Below are 18,464 nucleotides of genomic sequence, written 5' to 3' on the forward strand. Positions count from 1 at the left end.
ATCGTACACTATCTTATTCAAAACAGTTATTATCATGACGATGTACCTGGGTTTGCGACCGTCGTCTCACTGAGAGCACTGCTAACGGCTTCACTTTGCAATTGCTCACGCTCGTCAGCGGTCAGATCCCCCTTGGCTTTGTCAATCCTTATCCCCACCACAATGATTAGTATGGCCGCTCCTGCACATGCAGCACCCATGATGAAAGCAATCTTGTATCCTTCCTTGAGATTTGGTGATGTCTGTGCTACGGCCAAATCGGCCCAACCAAGGAAGAAGCTGATGCCCAAGAAAAGAAGGCCGTTGATGCATGCACCGGCGATACCTTGTTGATCGCTGCGCACACTAGTGGTGATGAAAATATTGCTGACATTGTACATAATATCAATGCCGATCGTCGCGCAGATCATGGCGGGAAACACCCACGCCCAGAAGTTGGGGTTTTCAGGTATCAAGATGAAAAGAAGGCTTGATACCAACATCCCCGTGACGGAAAGAAGCAGCAGGATCGTTCCTGAAAGTTTGTGCAACACCGCCCCGCCAACGATGGCAATAATGACACCCCCAATCGCAAGAGGTGCAAACCAGGCGGCAGCCAACAGTGGGGGAATGTGGAGGATGGTCTCGATGCTGATTGAAGCGGTTAGTTCGTGACTCTCGATGATAGTGGAGTAATTAAGTACTTACTAGAAACTGGCATAGAGAAAATAGATTCCAAACGACCCAAAAGCAGCAAAGAGGCAGTAGAACAACGCGATTGTGTACTTTGGGGCAAACAGCCTGGGAGGAAGAAGCGGCGCTGTTGAAACCCAGCCTTGTACGTAGACAAAGGCCCCAAGAAACATGATGCCGGCAATGAATGTCACCAGAATCTGTGGCGATGCCCAGCCCTTTGGTACGTGAGGGCTATCGGTGATGGCATAAACCAACAGCATCAAACCCAGAATCGACGTGGCGCATCCCCACCAATCCATAGGCATGCGCGCCTGGTGAGTCTGTCTGGGAACACAGAAAAAGGTGAGGATACATACAAAGGTCAGAAGTATGCAGACGATCCAGAAGAACCAGCTCCAGCTCAAGAATTGGCCCGATACGCCGGCGATAAAAATCCCCGAGAAGAAGCCAAAGGGTGCACAACCACCGTAAAGCTGAAGACAATGTTCTTCCGGCGGCCAGGTCGGTAAAAGCTGCCCAGCAGAGAGATACCCGAAGGCAGGAAGGCAGCTGCGCCGAGGCCTTGGAGCGCGCGGCAGAAAACCAGCATGATGTAACTGCGGCTGAAGCCTCCAATGAGAGACCACGCGGCCATCCATGCATTACCGGCAAGGAACATGGGGAAGCCCCCATACATGTCTGTGAGTCGTCCAAAGGGTAGAAGAAACCCTCCGGCAACTAGAGAGAAGACACTGGACGGCCAAGTCTTATCATTTGCAGAGAAGTGAAGGTCGGATATGAGATTAGGTAGAAGGACGTTGAAGCCGCTCATGAGGAACTCCTGTAGATAAATGTTTAGCTTTCCGCAGAGCAGTACGTGGAATTCATATTGAAAGGTTGACGTACTGCCATTATATTGGATAGCAGCACTGACGCGCGGAATCCAACTTCTTGCAAAGTGTTGCTGAAGACCTCAGGCCGCTGACGCCCCAGTCGCTCTTGTTCTTTTTCATCGAGGGTTGTTTGGTTGTCCGGGGATGAGTTGCGCCCCTGCTCGGCTTCAACTACTGAATTACCCATATTGACTCAGGAGGACCAGAAGACGGCAAAGGAAATAGGAGGAAATTGACTGTGTACTCGCTTTCCGCTTAGACAGGAGGCGCGCAGACAGGCGTATAAGAACGTTTAGAAACAACATGTTCACGATTCTAGGCGAAAGTTTCCAGGCAAATTCAGGCAAATTGAGGTTGAGTAGAAACACGAAACTGATTCAAGCTCACAAGAACCCACCAGGGAGGTGTCATCAGTAATGAAGACGTTCGCAATCAAGCATTTTGATATCATAATACTTACCAGGGTAGAGCTTCTGGACAGGATGCGCTAAACTGAAATAGGCGAAACGGCTGCGAGCTTGAAACGAGACGAATGGACTGCTGGTCCAGGCTGATCTGATCTCCGGCAGCGCGTTCCCAATTCGGGCAAAAGTTTGGCGGGTCAGAGACGGTGCCGATGGCAACCCGGAGACCGCGGGACACGGGAGATCCCACCGGGCGACCCCGTGAAATATGTCGGGAGCATGGAGCACATCGTGTCAGGGAAAAACATGCCAGCTAATTGGCTTTAAGGTAGCGGCTATGTCAACCGTATTTCTTATTATAACCTCCCCAGCACGTCTTCTGCTGGTTCTCCAGTTCTCCAGACTGCTACGGCGATCAAAACACCATGTCAACGCCGGTCCGGCACTTGGGTGATATTCCAGTTGTCTCATGTCCTTGCCAGAGCCGTGGAAAGGCGCGACTGTCCACGTCAGTGCGATGAACTCTGTCAATGCCATCGCCTCATAACATCATTGCAACCTTCGACCAGGAAGATGCTTTTTCTCTTCTCTCCAGCGTGCCGGCACGCCTTGCTGTTCTTCATTCGACATATTCTTTTCGTTGTTATTGTCGTTTCTGCATTTTGTTCGATTTCGTTCTCTTTGCTGTCTTATTTGTTCGAATTACTGCTTGCGTAATTTCGGCGATCTGGAATCGTCCCCTACGCAAGAAAAGCTCGCTTTCATTAATCAGACTGGATCTTGAAAGTAAAAATCGTCAAAATGAACGCCTCAGCCAACCTACGAGCGTCTAGGATTCGAACATCCATTCTGGTACCAGTGCAGGCTCCTCCAAGACTCAACAATCATGCCCTTCCTTCAAGAACAACCGGCATCGAGGTCTGCTCGGGGGAAAGGCGGCGCATTGTGCAGACCTTGGACTATCTCGAATACCGCGTCCGATGCGACATGGATAGGGAGGCATCCCTCCCATCCCCGATCAAAGAGTACACCATCGAAGACGCCATCGAGGTCGAGACATCGAAACGGTCACAGGTCGCCCGCATGTTCACAATCTATCCGTATAAAGATATGAACTGGATAGTCACCATGCTCTTCGTCGTCGGCAGTATCGCCTTCGTCATCAACGCAGGGTTTGGCTTGTTCCCGCTTCTCGACCCAAGTCTTGGCTTCGAAACACTGGCGACCGTCGCGATCCCGGGCACGATCCTGATTGGTGCCTCCATGTTCATGACCGGAGGCATCCTTGGCATCTTTGCCGCCTTCAATGCCGACCGTGGAACGCTGGAGAAGAGCGACACCAAGTCTGTAGACGGCGATGCCCCTGCTATTTACCGGCCCGCCCTCGTCGGATCCGAAGCTTGGGTATGGATCCCATCCGCGGCCGATTTCGCTGCCCTCCTCCGCACAGTTCCGTTCCAGGCTGGGTTGGTCATGTTGTCCGGCGGAATTATTCTATCAACGGCTGCTGTTGCTGGGTTCCCGGGCGTCCTTGACCCAACCAACCTGTTCCTTCTCCAAGCCCTCGTCTTCATGCCGCAAGTCATTGGCGGGTCTCTTTTCTTCCTAGCCAATACCGCTCTGCTCATACAGACTCAGGAACGCTGGTTCAAGCCCAGGTTTTGGGCATCTGACTGGCAGGGTGCCGCCTGGAACACCATGGCATCGGCCGGCTTCATCGTCACAGGTGTCATGCTTCTCACCAACGAGATGTTCGGCAGTGCCGTGGTCTCGTTCATTGCCAGTACTGCCTTCTTGGTTGGTAGTATCATCCAGTGGTACGCCCTGATGGAATTTCATTCGACATCTTGGGCGGCTTAAGGTGGGAACGGGTAACAGCGGTAGTCAGTGAAGCTTAGGAATAGTCTGAGGCATTCGCCACTGCGCTCCCCTGGAGGCACAGGTCAAAATAGATCATGCAGCTATTGTGGGCGCAGAACTCTGGTTCAGATTTCGTGACTGAGCAGTAGTAGTGATACCGTGAGGGCAGTGTTCCCGTTCAAAGGCTGGGTGGTTGTCAACGCTACCTTATGATTTACGCACTTACAGGTTCCCTGCTAAACAGAACAAGATAAAAGACGCGAGAACAAAAATGCAAAAGAAAGATAGCACAACCTGGTTTCGATCCAGGGTCCTCTGGGTTATGAGCCCAGCGCTCTACCCCTGAGCTATTGTGCTTGTTGAATAGGGTTGTTGTTGAAAACCCCGCAGCAAATTTGCACCATAGAGCTTAGACCTTGTGGATCGTGTGTCTGTGTGTGATTCACATTGACCCATGTGGGTCATTTGGCCTCAAAACTTCCAACACGCCCATCCCACACAAGTGTCCCTTTTTTTCCCTTTTTCTTTTTTTTTCCTTTTTTTCCTTTTTTCTTTTTTTCTTTCAAAAATGAGTCATGAGAATTTTGCAGATCCAATGAATGACATTAATTCTAAGAATCTTCATGCAGGGTTCAGCAAACTTCGGACAGCATACGATCCCAGCCCTCGGATTTGGGCCTATTTAACCCGGATAGATCTGACCGTGGGTCACTTCCGCTCAAGACCACCACTCTGTAACAGACGTCGCAATCAAAACTTTGAGTTCATTTACAAATATATTTATTCAGCCATGGTCATCGTAAATCCTCATGAATCTTGCCAAAGGCTCAAGTAAGCTTTGCCCTCTCAGTCCCTTTGCTCGTCTTCTTCTCGTTGAAAATCTCACTGGCAAGAGACAGTGCATCTCTTCCAGCAGGGACCCCACAGTAGACCATTGCATGTCTACAGGCCTCAACAATCTGCTCCTCTGACAGCCCGTTGTTGAGGGCCGCCTTGATGTGAATGCGCAATTCCGGGCCTCGGTTCAGAGCGATAAGCATGCCGATATTCATCAGAGACCGTTGCTGAAAGGTAAGACCCGGCCGAGCGTATGATGAGAAGCAAGTTTCGGCGATGTATTCAGATCCAACCTTGCTTGGTAAATCATCTCGCTTTTTCTCTGAGTTAGCGATGACTTCCACTCGGCGCACGTTGATAGAACACTCACCGAAGCTTCCCTGAGCTCATTGAATAAGTCCTCCCCGAAGAATCCATTCATCATCTTGAGCCCCAACAGCTGTTTTTCGGTCATGTTCTCCATCTCGAGCAAGGTTTAATAATGCCCAATTTATGTTGCAGAGCTATAGGCCGTTCGGAGGCTGCATGCGATCCAAAGGGGGACGATGAAGTGGACGTGCCGACCTGAAGAACATCACCTCTATTATGTCGGGATACCGCAAAGGATGGCACGTCGGTTAGAGGGGACGCCTAACATGTCCGGCAGGGAGTGCGGCACTGCAAACAGTGCCGAGCGTGGTACTTTTACCGAGAACCGACGACCCTTTGGGCAAAGCAAGAGAGATCAAAACTGTCTTTGGTCGAAATATATGGATTTGACGTTTTACGCAAACTGCTCAACAAGACAGCTCCTAGAAGTTGTCATGACCTCAAATACAATTGCAATCTTCCAGTTCAAAAACCCACGCTACTGTCAATGGGCATCTCCAGAAGGTTGTAGTCCAAAGCCAGCATATCAGTCAGATTCAACCCATTTTCGGACAGGAAATCGGGGAAATATTCTATCTGCGACAACCAGTCTCTTCCAGCACCTTCTGTTGGGTTCATCTCCGCTTCTGGCATGTTTATGTGAGGACAGAAGCTTGGGGGGAAAGCAAAGAGGTCATTCAGCCGCTCACTGATACTGCGAGTTGCCCACAGAGCGTGCTCTTCGGGGACACCAGACCGATTATCATGGCCAGATTGGCCTCCGCGAATATTCGTGTCCTTCTGCAGTTGTCTAATCTTCCGCAGCACTAGATCCGAGCCGCCATACCGGGATCGCATTTCGCCCAGCACGTCGCAAATAATGTTTAATTCCTCATCTCGAGTCACTTTGTCTTCTCGTGACTGGCGGGGGAAACAAATCAAGGGAACTGCTGCTACCATAAGAAAGTAGCCATGAATGGCAATGAGGTGGGCTGTCTCCTCCCTATAGTGAATCTCTTCATAAAGGCGGGAAATACACGACGCGGCAGTGAGTGAGGAAGCAGCGATCGACGGCCTCGTTCCTTTTCCATCAAGAAGCTGTAAGAGAATAATGGTGACAAAGTATATGATATGCAGATCGCTCGCAGGGCGGTAAAATGGCCTTCTGATGCCAGAGGCGTCGTAGAGGTGTACAATTTCAGGCAGGGTTTGGAGCCAGTCACATAGTCGCTGGACGAGAGTCGTAGCCTCTTCTTGAATGATATTTGTCCGCCCATTGCCAGCTTCTGCAATGATGCTCATAGCCTCCGTCAATCTCACAACCTCCAGGAAAGCATGCGAATGCAAGTCCGTAGTGGGAAAGTCACTGGTTTCTAAGGGCGGTATGTCGTATTCCTGAGGATGAAGGGACAACGGACGCCCCCAGCAAGAGGCTGCTAGTCGATCTGAAGTCTTGACAAGTGGTCAGCGTGCAGTGATCTTTGTTAGCTGGTAGCAGTAAGAACCACAAGCTGCCAGAAAATCCGGCGCAGACAACCTGGATTGGTGTGCCGGTCGTGGGTGGAACGGTGATGGAGACCCATCTGCAGGGCCATCCGTAATGCGACACCCAACCAGTGCCATGGACCATCCAGAGTCACCAAGTCCGTGGACATGATGCTGTAACATGTCATTAGACAAAGTGACTCGAGTAAGACCAGGGTATCGGCTTCGTAATTCAGGTGAATCAAGGTTTTGACCTTCTCATACTGCGAACCACAAAGCTCCATGCTTTCAGGTCCACGCCGCATCAAGCAGCCGACCATACTGACGGCCTGTAGTAGGAGCGTAGACGGGGCTGGCCCCAGCACATCCTCTCTATCAACAACCGGATAGAGCGGGTAGACATGATCGAAGTAGGCGTCTATCAATGCTCTGAGCAAAGCAGGTCGAGGCAGTACGTCAGCTTGGGTCAGCCTGAGTATTGCCGACTTGGTGTCCAGGGTTCGCGAGTTACTGGGATCGACTTCTGGCTCGCCATGTGCAGCGTCGTATGACATGACTGTCGACGGAGAAATAAACGCCATCGGCGGTTGGGCTGCGTCTGCCGTCGTGTCGCTGCGACTGCTGCATCTCGGTACATCTGGTAACGACGGCCTACCGAGAGCTCCGCCCAAAGCTTCATCCGTGGAAGAGGCAGCTACGGGCCCGGTGCGGTGCTGTCTGTCGGTCCTCGGCACACGAGGAGGTTGAGCAAGCCGTTGCCCTTTGCGCCGTTTACGAACGCCATCTCGGCGGCTGAGATACGCAGCATGTCAGTAAGTAGGTACAGCACCGGACAGAGGTAAGACTACCTACATGCAGTCGTGGTTGAGCCGACGGCAATTGGTGCAGACCTTATCCGCCCTGTCCTGCAGGTCGCATTTGACCTAGAAGAGCGTCAACTGACGAAGAATCACGGGCTGTCTCCGGGAGTGTCAGACCTTTCGGGCATGGCAATCCACGCAGACCACATTCGCGCGGTCTCTCAGGGGCCGAGACTGAACCATTCTACGTGCCGAAGAAAGACTTGAAGTCTTTACTGGGTCCCTGGAAACATCGTAAGCAAACTGAGTCCACTGTCAGGCTGCGGGGAACCGAGGCTTAGCTGCTGGGGGAACACCGGAAACCTCGGAAACCTCGCCTGAGGGGGACAGGCCCTAGCACGCTACAAACATGACGCATGGCACTCAAACCCCTGGAAATGCTTGACGGGCACTCCCGCCCCCATGGAAGAAGCGGTCGGCACTCGGCATTCGGCACTGGCGTCAACCCTGACATGACGGACTCGGCCGACTTGGTGAACTCCGGCGGTTCCGAAGAGACTTGACAATGCTGATCACTCAAGAATTCATCATTGTGGCCGTTAACGGTCGTCGAATAGCCTGACACGCATGTGTTGCCTCCGGCTCTCGGTAAAGTGCATACCTATGTTTCGGGGACGGGTGTAGGGACTAACACGGGGCAGCAGTTCACAATTGATCGCACGGAAATTCTCTTGGACAGTCGCGTGTTGCTGGAGTAGTTTGTTTATATACTTGTATTCTTCGGTCAAAGGCGTGAAATGAGTCAACGCCAAAATCTGATCATCCATCGCCACCATGTCTGACAGAGTACGACAGCTTGCGAGCCACTTTTCAGACACTCCATATGGCGCCAATACGGCCCCCTACCAGGTCTCAGAACAGCCGCTGGGGACCACAAGACATGTCCGGATTGTCACCATCGGGGCCGGTATGAGTGGGCTCAACATGATACGGACTCTGCGTCTCTACTTGACCGACTTTGAACATGTTGTCTATGAAAAGAACCCAGAAATAGGAGGCACCTGGTTTGAAAACCGATACCCGGGCTGCAAGTGTGACGTTCCGTCGCACAACTACCAATTCTCCTGGCGCCCGAATCCAGAGTGGACCGGCTTCTTCTCGACAGCAACAGACATCCAGGCTTATCTGTGTCGAGTCTGCGAAGAAGGGCGCATGAGAGAAGTGATAAAATTGAGACACCAGGTCAACCGAGCTGAATGGGATGAAAGCAACTGTGTTTGGAAGCTGAAGATTCTTAATCTGGACGACAATTCCGAATTTGATGACACTTGTCACTTCCTGTTGGACTCTTCCGGGATTCTCAAGTAAGCCAACTATCATTGAATGTTCATACTACTGACAAGGATTGCTGCAGTCATTGGAAGTGGCCTAAAATCCCGGGACTGCGGAAGTTCGAAGGTCATCTCATTCATAGTGCCGACTGGCCCTCAGGCTTTGACTACAACGGTCTCACAGTTGCCGTCATTGGCAACGGCTCTTCGGGAGTCCAGATCTTGCCGAAAATACAGCCAGGTAAATCATCCCACTCAAGCATGCAGCCAAAATTTGACTGACACCGGCCGCAGACGTGAAGAAACTGGTACACTTTATGAGAGAACCCACCTGGGTTGTTCCCGGGCGTCTCCAGCTCCTAGCCCAGGGCGCTGCTGGCGGGATCGTTGGCGAGGTTGGCATGAGAGAAAACGCAGACTTCACCGAGGCTCAAATCGAGCGTTTCAAGACAGACCCAATCTTTTATCAAAGGTTCGTCAAGGCAGTCGAAGAAGTCGTGAATGGAAACTTTCCCATTGTAAGTCAGGCCATTTCGCATTCTACTCAAGGCGCATAGTTGACACGCAATAAGACCCTCAAAGACACCGATTTTGCAGCCAGTGTGCAGGAGAGAGCAACCGAATATATGAAGAAGGCTTTGGGCGGCGACGAGCGACTGTGCAATGCCATCATACCCAAGTTTCCTCTCGGATGTCGACGGCTTACGCCTGCGGTGGACTACCTTTGGGCTCTCCGGAAACCCAACGTGAGGGTGGTCACGGATCCGATTGCCAGCGTTGAGGCCAAAGGTCTGCGGACCGAGACGGGTGAGCTGATTAAAGTGGACGCAATCATTTGTGCCACGGGGTTTGATGTCTCTTTCCGCCCTAGATTCCCGATCCTCGGAAGGCGAGGCAATCTGCAGGACCTTTGGACTGAGGGAGTTCCCAAATCTTATATGTCTTGCGCAGTCCCTAACTTCCCTAATTACTTCAGTACGTCACGTAACTTGTCTGGCCTTCCACTGGACACTGGACTAATGGTACATAGTGTTTCTTGGCCCCAACGCGCCTATTGGGCATGGCAGTGTCTTCACCATTACCGAACACATAGCCAAGTATCTTGTACGCATCATCAAGAAATTTCAGACTGAGGGCATCAATGCTATAACACCGCAGCATTCTGCTGTCAACGAACTCTTTGAACACACTCAGAGTTTCATGCCTCGTACTGCCTGGTCTGGAAACTGTATTTCTTGGTTCAAAGGGGGAACGATAGATGGACCCGTGACGGCCCTACATCCGGGCAGCCGAATTCACTTCTTCCACATGTTGGAGAACTTCAGGGGTGAAGACTGGGAGTATACCCAGGTCAATAAGCAAAATCGGTTTCAGTTCTTGGGGAACGGGTTCTCGACCAAGGAGCTCGGAGACGAGGACGCTACGTGGTACCTCAATGAACCAGACAAGATTTAAAAATTACGTTGGATTAACTAGTCACTTTTCCCGTGTCTCAATCAATCTTAATCTCACTGCTTTGCCCGATATTGCCTTCTCTCTTCCAAAATCATCGACGTATTCACATCATGGCTGGGAAGAACAACGACCTTTTGTTGCTCAGAGAACTTCTTGATAAGCTGCAGGCTTTCGAAGGCAGTCATCGGGTCCTGGTTAATACCATCAGGTTCTCCCCTTTCCAGCAGCTCCAGACTGTACGTCGCGTCGCCCGTGATGAAGTATGTGTCAGGAGCACCTGGGCCTCCGCTCCCATCTTTGACAATAACAGAGATGTGTCCCGGGACATGTCCCGGTGTCTCCACCGCCATGACCTGCCCATCCTTTGTGATGGAATCTGACTGTGTCCAAGGACCGACAGGCTTTCCATCAAAGTTCAGCAGCCGCAGATTGAAATCCTTCGGCCAGTGGTTGGACGCACAGCCTTGAACAGCTGCGTACGTCGGGTGCTTTCCGAAGGCGTCCCAGTGGCTCGCGCTGATGTACACCGGCACCTCCGGGGCAGCCTCTACGATCTCCTCGAGGCCGCCTGCGTGGTCGTGATGCAGGTGCGTCAGAACGACGGCTTGCAGGTCCGTGGGCTTCACGCCGAGCTTTGCAAGCTGGCTGACGATGCCGTCTTCTGGGGCCAGCTGGAGCTCGCTGAGCACGGTGGTGAGGTAGCTCAACATTGGAAAGTATCCCGCTTGCATACACTGGGGCGACGCCCCTGTGTCAATGAGGATAGGGCCGTCGGCATGTCTGATGAGGAATACGCCGATGGGGAGCCACGGCGTCCACTCGCCCGTGAAACAGCGCAGAAGGCGGAGAGTGGTGCTTTTGTTGGTGATGGGCTGCCCGCTCATCGGCTCCCGCATTCTCACTTTGCCCGTGGATATGAATTCGATCAATTTGCCACCCATATTGGATTTTGGTGGAGTTTTCCAGAGTCGATGGCGGCGTAGCGTAGCGAGCGCAGGGTGGACTTGAGTACCGCACAACTAGACGAGCTATTATTCGTGTGAGGAGGCCAAGAAGAAGACAGCTTGGTGGTGAGAAGTTTGTGGATTTCATTTTGGTGCCTCGATTGCCGACTGCCGAATGCCGGTAGTCACCAACCGCAGCGGCAGGGCTATCCCACCGGCAGGCTACGGGTAGACTAAGCTACCTGACCTCAGCATTCGACATCGAATAGAGCAGTACTTTAATTTTTCTGATTGTCGTAGTAGACCGAACAAAGCTTTAATTCAACGAAGTCGTGCCTCAGTACACTTGTCGATGTGACTTGGTACACCGCCGGCCGTGCTCAATCGACAACAGGTCATTATTGAAAAAAAGTCTTCAACCTTAATGAAACTATGTATCTCTTAAACATGGTTTTTTTTTTTTTTGAACTGTCATAACGAGTGCGAACTTCGGGTTCAGAAAAGAGACAATAGAGCATGATTTCTAACTGCTGAGTTTGTTGGGAATGAAGTGGTATTTTCTGGATGAAATAAGCATGCATCGAACATACCATCAATGTCTGCCTCAGTCCCTATCTGAAATACGAAATCCTAATATTTGAGAAACCTTGAAACAGAATTTTCTGCTGGACCTCCGCCAGACTTACGTGCCAGTTATAATGTCAGCAGAGTTTCGAGTGCGACCAAAGGTGGGTGATAATTCACGTAACCCTTCCGGTTCAAAAGATCTTGAGGATCAAGGCAGAGGAAGGCAACTGGGGAACATCTCATAAATGTACATTGATTGGCAACCTGATCGAGTGCCGACGTGGGCTGCCAAAGAGGTTCATCCGCACTCATATACAGACCGTGATGTCTGGGACTGGCCAGGACACAACAAAACTCCATAATAGAGAGAATTAAAAGGTACAAACTAGAAATTTGCGTAAAAAGAATTTGCGCTGGCAAAACTGTTCGGCATTGCTGCATTTACTCACCACACAACTCAGAAACCTCCCACGTATAATCGAACGAACCTTCAGCTTCCAAAGCGGCTCGCCATCATCTGCCATTATCCGCCAATACAACAACACGCAATAAGTGAGGCATTACAAGAAACGAGCCAACCGCAACGCACAATAGCAAATACTACGACGAAGACGACGTGCAACGTCGGTGGACAACAATAACAACTACGACGACGGACGGCGACGGCAACCAAAACAACAGCACCAACGACCGACACCATGTATATCCCAATCCCACCACAGCATCGCCATAAAGAAAACGAAAATCCAGAACTAGTCGTGAACGACTTCCTGGTGCCCTTCGTGGTAGCTTGTGCGATGGTCATGTTTCTCGCGGTCATGCAAATCTTCATCGGCATGCTCGTGCACTCATGGGAGGTTAGACAAAGATACCACGAGCTCCGCCGCGTCGCCTCATCAAGATAGTCGCTCGCGTCGCTTTCGTCCTTCGAGCCGCTGCCTACGTACTCGCTCACGGATCCTGAGGTGGCGCCGTTGCTTGGCAGTCCTCCGCCGGAGTATCACACCTTCCTTCAGCAGGACGATCTCGACACACAAAACGAGGCAAGAGATGATTCTCGGGACACGACGGAGACTCCCGGCCAGTGGATTACAGTCAGCTTGGAGTGAATTAGTGCGGTGGACAGGACGTGGACGATGGAATTTGTTATAATAAGTGAGCGATTACAGAAAATGCTATGTCTAAAAAAGACCACTCTATTCTTGACGCATGCTTTAGGCCGCACAGTCCAAATGCAAACCCCCTGAACCAAGAGGAGTTATTCATTAGTCGAATGCTTTAGTACAATTAGCTATCTTTGATACCTCGGTCATAAGCGGGTCGAACGATTAATGACCTTGGACCAACTGCGAACCAGCTAACTGCGATTTCAATTCATCAAGATGCCGAGTTCCAGAGATGCGGAGGTAGTTTCCCGTTACAGAGGTGGATGGGCCACTCCAGTCACAGCGTGTGCTCCATAAATGGACCAACTTCCCTCGCCAGCCCACAATTTGAGCGACATCCCAGTCATCACGACAAGAGAAGAGCATTTCCAGCCGCCCGCAACTCAATCGTCGCGTAAACTCTGTAACAGTATGTAACGGGGTGTGCCATCAAACTGCGAGAGTGGCTAGCGACATTACAGGCTCATTTTCTCCTGAGCCCGGAGACAAGTGTATTGATGTCGTCGGAATCAGTCAATTCGCTGCCACGGCGGCTATCACGGAACGGTGCCGGTTAACAGGGGGCAAAAGCTTGATGCATGCCAAGTATGCGAATTGCGATATGTTCAAGGATTCTTTTTGACAGCGCCTTCCTATTTCGCTCCAACAGAAAGATCTCCCATGCTTCGCAGTAAATCGGAGAATCTTTTCGTATTGCGTCTTTCTTCCCCGCTACTTAACAGGCAGTTTGGGAAATATTTAACAGCTTTTGATGGCCGTGCAGAGGGCCGACTGAGAATGAGCCCATGCCACTTCAAACCACGAAATTACTCGACATATGCATCGGTCAAATCCATGGCGGGAGCAGCTACTGGTGATCATGGCGCTAGCCAACTACTTCAAGACCTGAACAAGAGAGAGGGAAAGCGGCAGCAGAATCGTACCGCGCAGCGCACGTATAGTAAGCATAACCAAGCTCAGTCCCACTGCACCCCCCTCCTTATATATACGTGGACATTACCCACCATGCTACCCAAAGAGCGTTGCAGTTTGGAAGTTGAAATAAGAAATAGAAGGCTCACAGAGCTTGGCAGGACGCAACCAAAAACACCGAATTCAGGCTCTAGAGGCAGCCGTCGCACAGTCTATCAACGGGCTGACGCCCCCACGAGAGGCTATGCTTCTGGACGACATACTCTACGAGCACGAGCCTGCAGCCGCTCCCGGCGATAGGGCCATCGACCCTGTCCTGACCGACAGCTCGCCCCCGCTGTTGGCGGACATGGCTCGTACAGCGCTTCACCGGGCGGTGTGCAGTGGCAATGAGTCAATGGTTCGCCTTCTGTTGGAGCGAGGGGCGGACATTGCAAAGCCGGATGGCAATGGGAACACCGCCGCTCATCTTGCAGCCGAGAGCGGAGGCGGGGAACTTTTGCAGCTCCTCCTTGAGAAGTCCGCCGACCCCAATGCCATCGACTACTTAGGCCGTACCGCCCTATTCGCCGCGGTCCTGGGAGAGAACGAGACGACGACCGAGCTGCTTCTCAAGTCACCGAGGATTGACGTAAATGCGAAGGACTTGATGGGCAATGTTGCGCTTCATATGGCTGTCGAATGCGGTTCTGAGCCCCTTGCTCTTCTTCTGCTGGCACACGGCGCTGACATCAATGCCTAGATCGGCGTTCATAAGGAAAACTTCGGCGCTAATCAAGGTTGTCTGGAGGCCCCAGACCCTAAAAAATACATACGTAAACAGAGTTACTTGTCACCCCTGCCATCGCTACAACCATCGCACTAGCGTAAAATAATACACACACACACACACACACCATTTCTCTCCAAAGGCCGCCACAGGGAACCCCACCCCATTGGGCTGTCTAATCTCTGAGCCAACACCCCGCATGACCGACCCACGTCTTGATCGGCATGTTCCTGTAGTCGGGGCCTTTGTCCGTCATGTCTATCAGAAACTGGGAACAGTGCATCGTGTGCTCGACGCTCGCAATGATGGTGTCCAAAGCCACCCGCTCTTCATAAAAGGCCCAGAACTGCTTGCGCCACAACATGGCGCAGTGCACAATGTGGTCCCGCTCAGATGTGTAATAGAACTCCATCTCAGACATTGTGTCGATGGTTAGGAGCTCTGTACGATTCTCGTCCGCAAACCCGAACCATGATCCGTCCGTCTTGTATTCTTCGATCGCGTCATGGTCCATGCAAACCTCTGGGATCCAGTGGTTGGCCAGGATGTCGTAATGGCAGTTTAGCCTCTTCGCCTCGGCGGTTGAACTACCGCACGTCAAAAGCCGGGACTTGGTGGTTATGTTGTCGTGCTCTTTGGTGGTCTGGGTATGTTCCGCACTTTCGTGGCTTGTATGATAATCATGATGACTGAAGAGAGGGGCGCGTGTGGCGAGAAAAAGGCCCCCCCAAACCAGTGACGTGATGAGGAAAACCACCACGTGCGTGGCAACAGGATGGTGCAAAGCGGTGGAACAGCGCTTCAAGACATCTTTGCGGCCAAGGAAACGGGTATTCAGAATGCTATGTTTCCGACCAGGGGAATGAGTTTTCGTCTCTCCCAGGAACGGTTCACTCTCGCCTTCCGGCAGCATGATTCGAGTTGCGTCTGGGGTTGGTACAAATGTTCGTTTTGAGTAGTCAAGCTTTGCATGGCGGAATTTTCCTATGCTCGAGTCTCCTATAATGTATCAGTGTAACGTCCATCGAATGTGTGTTCGGATTTCGAGCTTACGTGGTCCATTCACACATGAAAGAGCCAACGTAAGCTCGCAGGTGCCCCAAACAACGGCTGGCTTACGCATGTTGGTCTTTTGCACCTAGATCCCAATCTCGGTCAGCCTGCTGCAACGTACCCAGTTCCTCATAGATGTCTTGCCTGACGAGAGACACTAGGCCGACGGTCTAGGACAAAATGAGGTCAGCCTCAGACAGGACGGCAGTCTTCATGGCGATTGTCATATATTGTGACGATTAGATTGCTAACTGATCGGACAATTGATACGAAGTGTACCCTACCTTGCCCGGAAAAAAAACAAAAGTTGAAAATGCAGTTAACAAGCGGTCGCAAATAACGTAATATTTCGCACCCGCCCAGATTGGAAATTCTTTGGCTACCCCACCAGTTTTCAGACTCTAGAATTGAGTTTACTAACAGCTCACTATTATGAACATGGCCCCACATGAACAGGCGCACCCTTTCTTCAGCTCTCTCTGCCCTCTTCCTTTACCATCACTATGTAAAGACCTCTTGTTTGTAGATATGACGACCCCTGAGCACCTTCTAGATACAGTGGCTAGGGCCGCGGAGGCCGTCGTCGGGTTGAGACGGACGTGTTACGAGTATCTAGTAGCTTCATCCACTGGAAAAGGAAGCTTCAGTATCTTTGAATAAGCCATTCCAAAGAGACTATACCTAGCGTTCTTCAAGGTTAGGGTCGGTGGTGACGAGAACTCAATCATATTGGAGGCATGTTTGTTTCCGTCCAACGACCCTATAGATGAACTTGCTTGTCAATCGTTCTCCCGAGCCTTGGAAACAAATTCTGTCGCCGGTTAAAGCCATGACGCCTACGCATTCGTTGTTTGCCTCGTGCATTCTGGTCACTTAAGACGCCAAGCACTCCATGAGCTGGTCTCAAGCAACTCTCCGGCAAACAAATATGAGTAATCTGTTTGTCCTTCTTCCCGATCGTTCTACATCCTTGTACGTAGCGGCTCGTGAAACAATCATCTCCCAGTCGCTTACCAACCATAATATTTTTTTGACCAGGCGTCAGTCTTACAGCTCTTCGCGGTTCAACTTCAGCCACATGGGACTTCACCCGCATGAACTCGAATCAAACGTTATAGATCGTGACGCTATTCATACCCTCTCAGAACATGGTTTGGCACTTCTTCCCCTAAGGATATAACATAAATTACGTCGCAACAGTATTCATATGAAGTATATAGGTGTTAGGTAATCATATGCTGCTATGATAACTAGTGTCTGTCATTTGTCTTTGATCCATGTCATCTGATGTAATCAAATCTAGAAAACACTTCCGGTATGACCACACCACTGCAAGTAATACCAATAGTAATGCCGGTATGGCACCTTAGAGACATGGAGCTCATGTGGCAAATACCCTCGTCCCGTTCCGTGAGCCTTCACCGTGTCTTGACCACTCTGAAATATCCTCGCCCATCACAGAAACAGAGTCAGCACCTAGTAGCCATCTTCGGAGTCACCATGAGGCTCGCGCTGCTCGATGGTCTTCTTGTAGTCAGCCTGGGCGTTGCGCTGCGGCTCGCGTTGCTCGATGGTCTTCTTGTAATCGGCCTGGGCGTTGCGCTGCGGCTCGCGTTGCTCGATGGTCTTCTTGTAATCGGCTTGTGCGTTGCGTTGAGGGGTTCGCTCTGAGACCTATAAGCCATAATCTAGTAGCCTCATAGACTAGAACTCACCCAGAATCAAATCGCGGGGCGCAGCCAAGGCCGTGCCGAGCAGAGTCGCAATGAGGGGGATGGAGAAGCGCATGGTCGGAGAGGTTGATGCTACAGCTAGTCTAGCCTTTGCAGAGGGGTCAATACTCGTTGGACAACGGAATATAGAAGAATATTCCAGGAGGATGAAGTGTCAGACTTTTGCTCCAGTGTGGACACAGAGAGACAGTTATATGTCGTATTAAACCCTTGTTGAGCGTACTGAACATTCACTGACCCTTTATGAAAAGGTCATCCGTGGAGTATCGTGATTGTGCAACGTCAAATTGTCCTTTCTAAGACAACAAACAACGTCAGCATACCCTTCATTTGAATTCGGTCTGCAGAAGCACAAAATACCGGCTCATGACCCAGCCAGTCCTATGGTTTGGTCGATACGTGACGTGATACATTCACGTTATCGTTTCAAAGTGCTTCATAAGCGTGGGGTTTCAGCTTGACATAAGCCATTACCGAATAATGGAACTCACATTAGCTAATATGCCCCCGGACTTGTTTCTCTTCAGCATCACGTAGTGCGGAACGATGGCAAGAGGGGCAAGGACTCACGTAAGCCGACATTGTCAAAACGCTGTTGGGCAATCGTTGATCATATGCTGTGTACGTGGCCGCACGCTTTATCCAAAACTTTCCTAAAGCCGAAAAGGTGTGTCAGCAGTAATTTAGATGGCAATTCATCCATCAAACTACTGGATTGTGCCTTTGAACCGTGTGGCATAGGTCTAAGAATATGGGTGACGCTAGTGTCTCCCCCGCTGTTGATCTACCTGATCTGGGATAGCTGAGCGCTATCTCAAATAAGAAAAAACTCGGTCGAGCCGCATCTCGCAATACAGATTAGGGTAAAGAGAATCAGTAGGGATATGTAATAATGCATCTGTACCCTGAATCTTGTTTATAAAAAGCTTTCATATGCTTCCCTGGCGTCGCAAGTTTGATCCGTCCTCCAGACTGACGTACATCTCCGCTCGACAAAAGAAGGGCTAGTAGCTGAGCCCATAGCGTCGGCAATTGCACGCTCGGGTCTGCGCTGCCATGCGTAGCGGGCTCCCAGTGACTCGTAAGACTGTGACTGCAATTTTGTCAGAGATGACAACCAACCCAACGTCTTGAATATATATTTGAAGCAGTTTACGTAATGAACCTGGCTCCAGGGTTATATTTTGGTGGTTGCGTATTCATCATTATGTACAACTTGCGACTCTTGGGGCGCTAACAGTATTCCTCGTAAG

The 18,464-nt window shown here is 50.9% G+C and overlaps 8 protein-coding genes across 8 annotated transcripts; 2 read left to right on the forward strand and 6 right to left on the reverse strand.

Annotated features, from left to right (window-relative positions):
* Positions 1–32: 32 nt before the first annotated feature.
* Positions 33–980, reverse strand: terJ-5 (Efflux pump terJ; the record flags this gene model as incomplete). The annotated part of the gene is made up of 2 exons (XM_037320988.1): positions 33–630; positions 688–980. The coding sequence occupies 2 exons, from the start codon at positions 978–980 to the stop codon at positions 33–35; spliced, it is 891 nt and encodes a 296-aa protein (XP_037181160.1).
* Positions 981–1,075: 95 nt separating this feature from the next.
* Positions 1,076–1,734, reverse strand: terJ-4 (Efflux pump terJ; the record flags this gene model as incomplete). The annotated part of the gene is made up of 2 exons (XM_037320989.1): positions 1,076–1,495; positions 1,561–1,734. 2 exons carry the CDS (start codon positions 1,732–1,734, stop codon positions 1,076–1,078), a joined length of 594 nt encoding a protein of 197 aa, XP_037181162.1.
* A 1,018-nt stretch (positions 1,735–2,752) lies between these two features.
* Positions 2,753–3,811, forward strand: CGCA056_v005739 (uncharacterized protein; the record flags this gene model as incomplete). Its single annotated transcript, XM_037320990.1, has 1 exon — positions 2,753–3,811. One exon carries the CDS (start codon positions 2,753–2,755, stop codon positions 3,809–3,811), a length of 1,059 nt encoding a protein of 352 aa, XP_037181163.1.
* Positions 3,812–4,638: 827 nt separating this feature from the next.
* Positions 4,639–5,111, reverse strand: pcaC-0 (4-carboxymuconolactone decarboxylase; the record flags this gene model as incomplete). Its single annotated transcript, XM_037320991.1, has 2 exons — positions 4,639–4,962; positions 5,019–5,111. The coding sequence occupies 2 exons, from the start codon at positions 5,109–5,111 to the stop codon at positions 4,639–4,641; spliced, it is 417 nt and encodes a 138-aa protein (XP_037181918.1).
* Positions 5,112–5,482: 371 nt separating this feature from the next.
* CGCA056_v005741 (Cutinase transcription factor 1 alpha) lies at positions 5,483–7,524 on the reverse strand (the record flags this gene model as incomplete). The annotated part of the gene is made up of 4 exons (XM_037320992.1): positions 5,483–6,448; positions 6,502–7,273; positions 7,334–7,404; positions 7,459–7,524. The coding sequence occupies 4 exons, from the start codon at positions 7,522–7,524 to the stop codon at positions 5,483–5,485; spliced, it is 1,875 nt and encodes a 624-aa protein (XP_037181917.1).
* Positions 7,525–8,115: 591 nt separating this feature from the next.
* On the forward strand, positions 8,116–10,067 carry moxY-6 (FAD-binding monooxygenase moxY; the record flags this gene model as incomplete). The annotated part of the gene is made up of 5 exons (XM_037320993.1): positions 8,116–8,645; positions 8,696–8,853; positions 8,907–9,130; positions 9,185–9,587; positions 9,643–10,067. 5 exons carry the CDS (start codon positions 8,116–8,118, stop codon positions 10,065–10,067), a joined length of 1,740 nt encoding a protein of 579 aa, XP_037181916.1.
* Positions 10,068–10,120: 53 nt separating this feature from the next.
* aiiA-1 (N-acyl homoserine lactonase) lies at positions 10,121–11,008 on the reverse strand (the record flags this gene model as incomplete). The annotated part of the gene is made up of 1 exon (XM_037320994.1): positions 10,121–11,008. The coding sequence occupies one exon, from the start codon at positions 11,006–11,008 to the stop codon at positions 10,121–10,123; it is 888 nt and encodes a 295-aa protein (XP_037181915.1).
* A 3,592-nt stretch (positions 11,009–14,600) lies between these two features.
* On the reverse strand, positions 14,601–15,548 carry CGCA056_v005744 (uncharacterized protein; the record flags this gene model as incomplete). Its single annotated transcript, XM_037320995.1, has 2 exons — positions 14,601–15,424; positions 15,479–15,548. 2 exons carry the CDS (start codon positions 15,546–15,548, stop codon positions 14,601–14,603), a joined length of 894 nt encoding a protein of 297 aa, XP_037181914.1.
* Between the last annotated feature and the right edge of the window lie 2,916 nt (positions 15,549–18,464).

The sequence above is a fragment of the Colletotrichum aenigma genome, assembly GCF_013390185.1.
Source record: "Colletotrichum aenigma strain Cg56 chromosome Unknown KSG_Cg56_contig03, whole genome shotgun sequence".
Classification (NCBI taxonomy): Eukaryota; Fungi; Ascomycota; class Sordariomycetes; order Glomerellales; family Glomerellaceae; genus Colletotrichum; species Colletotrichum aenigma.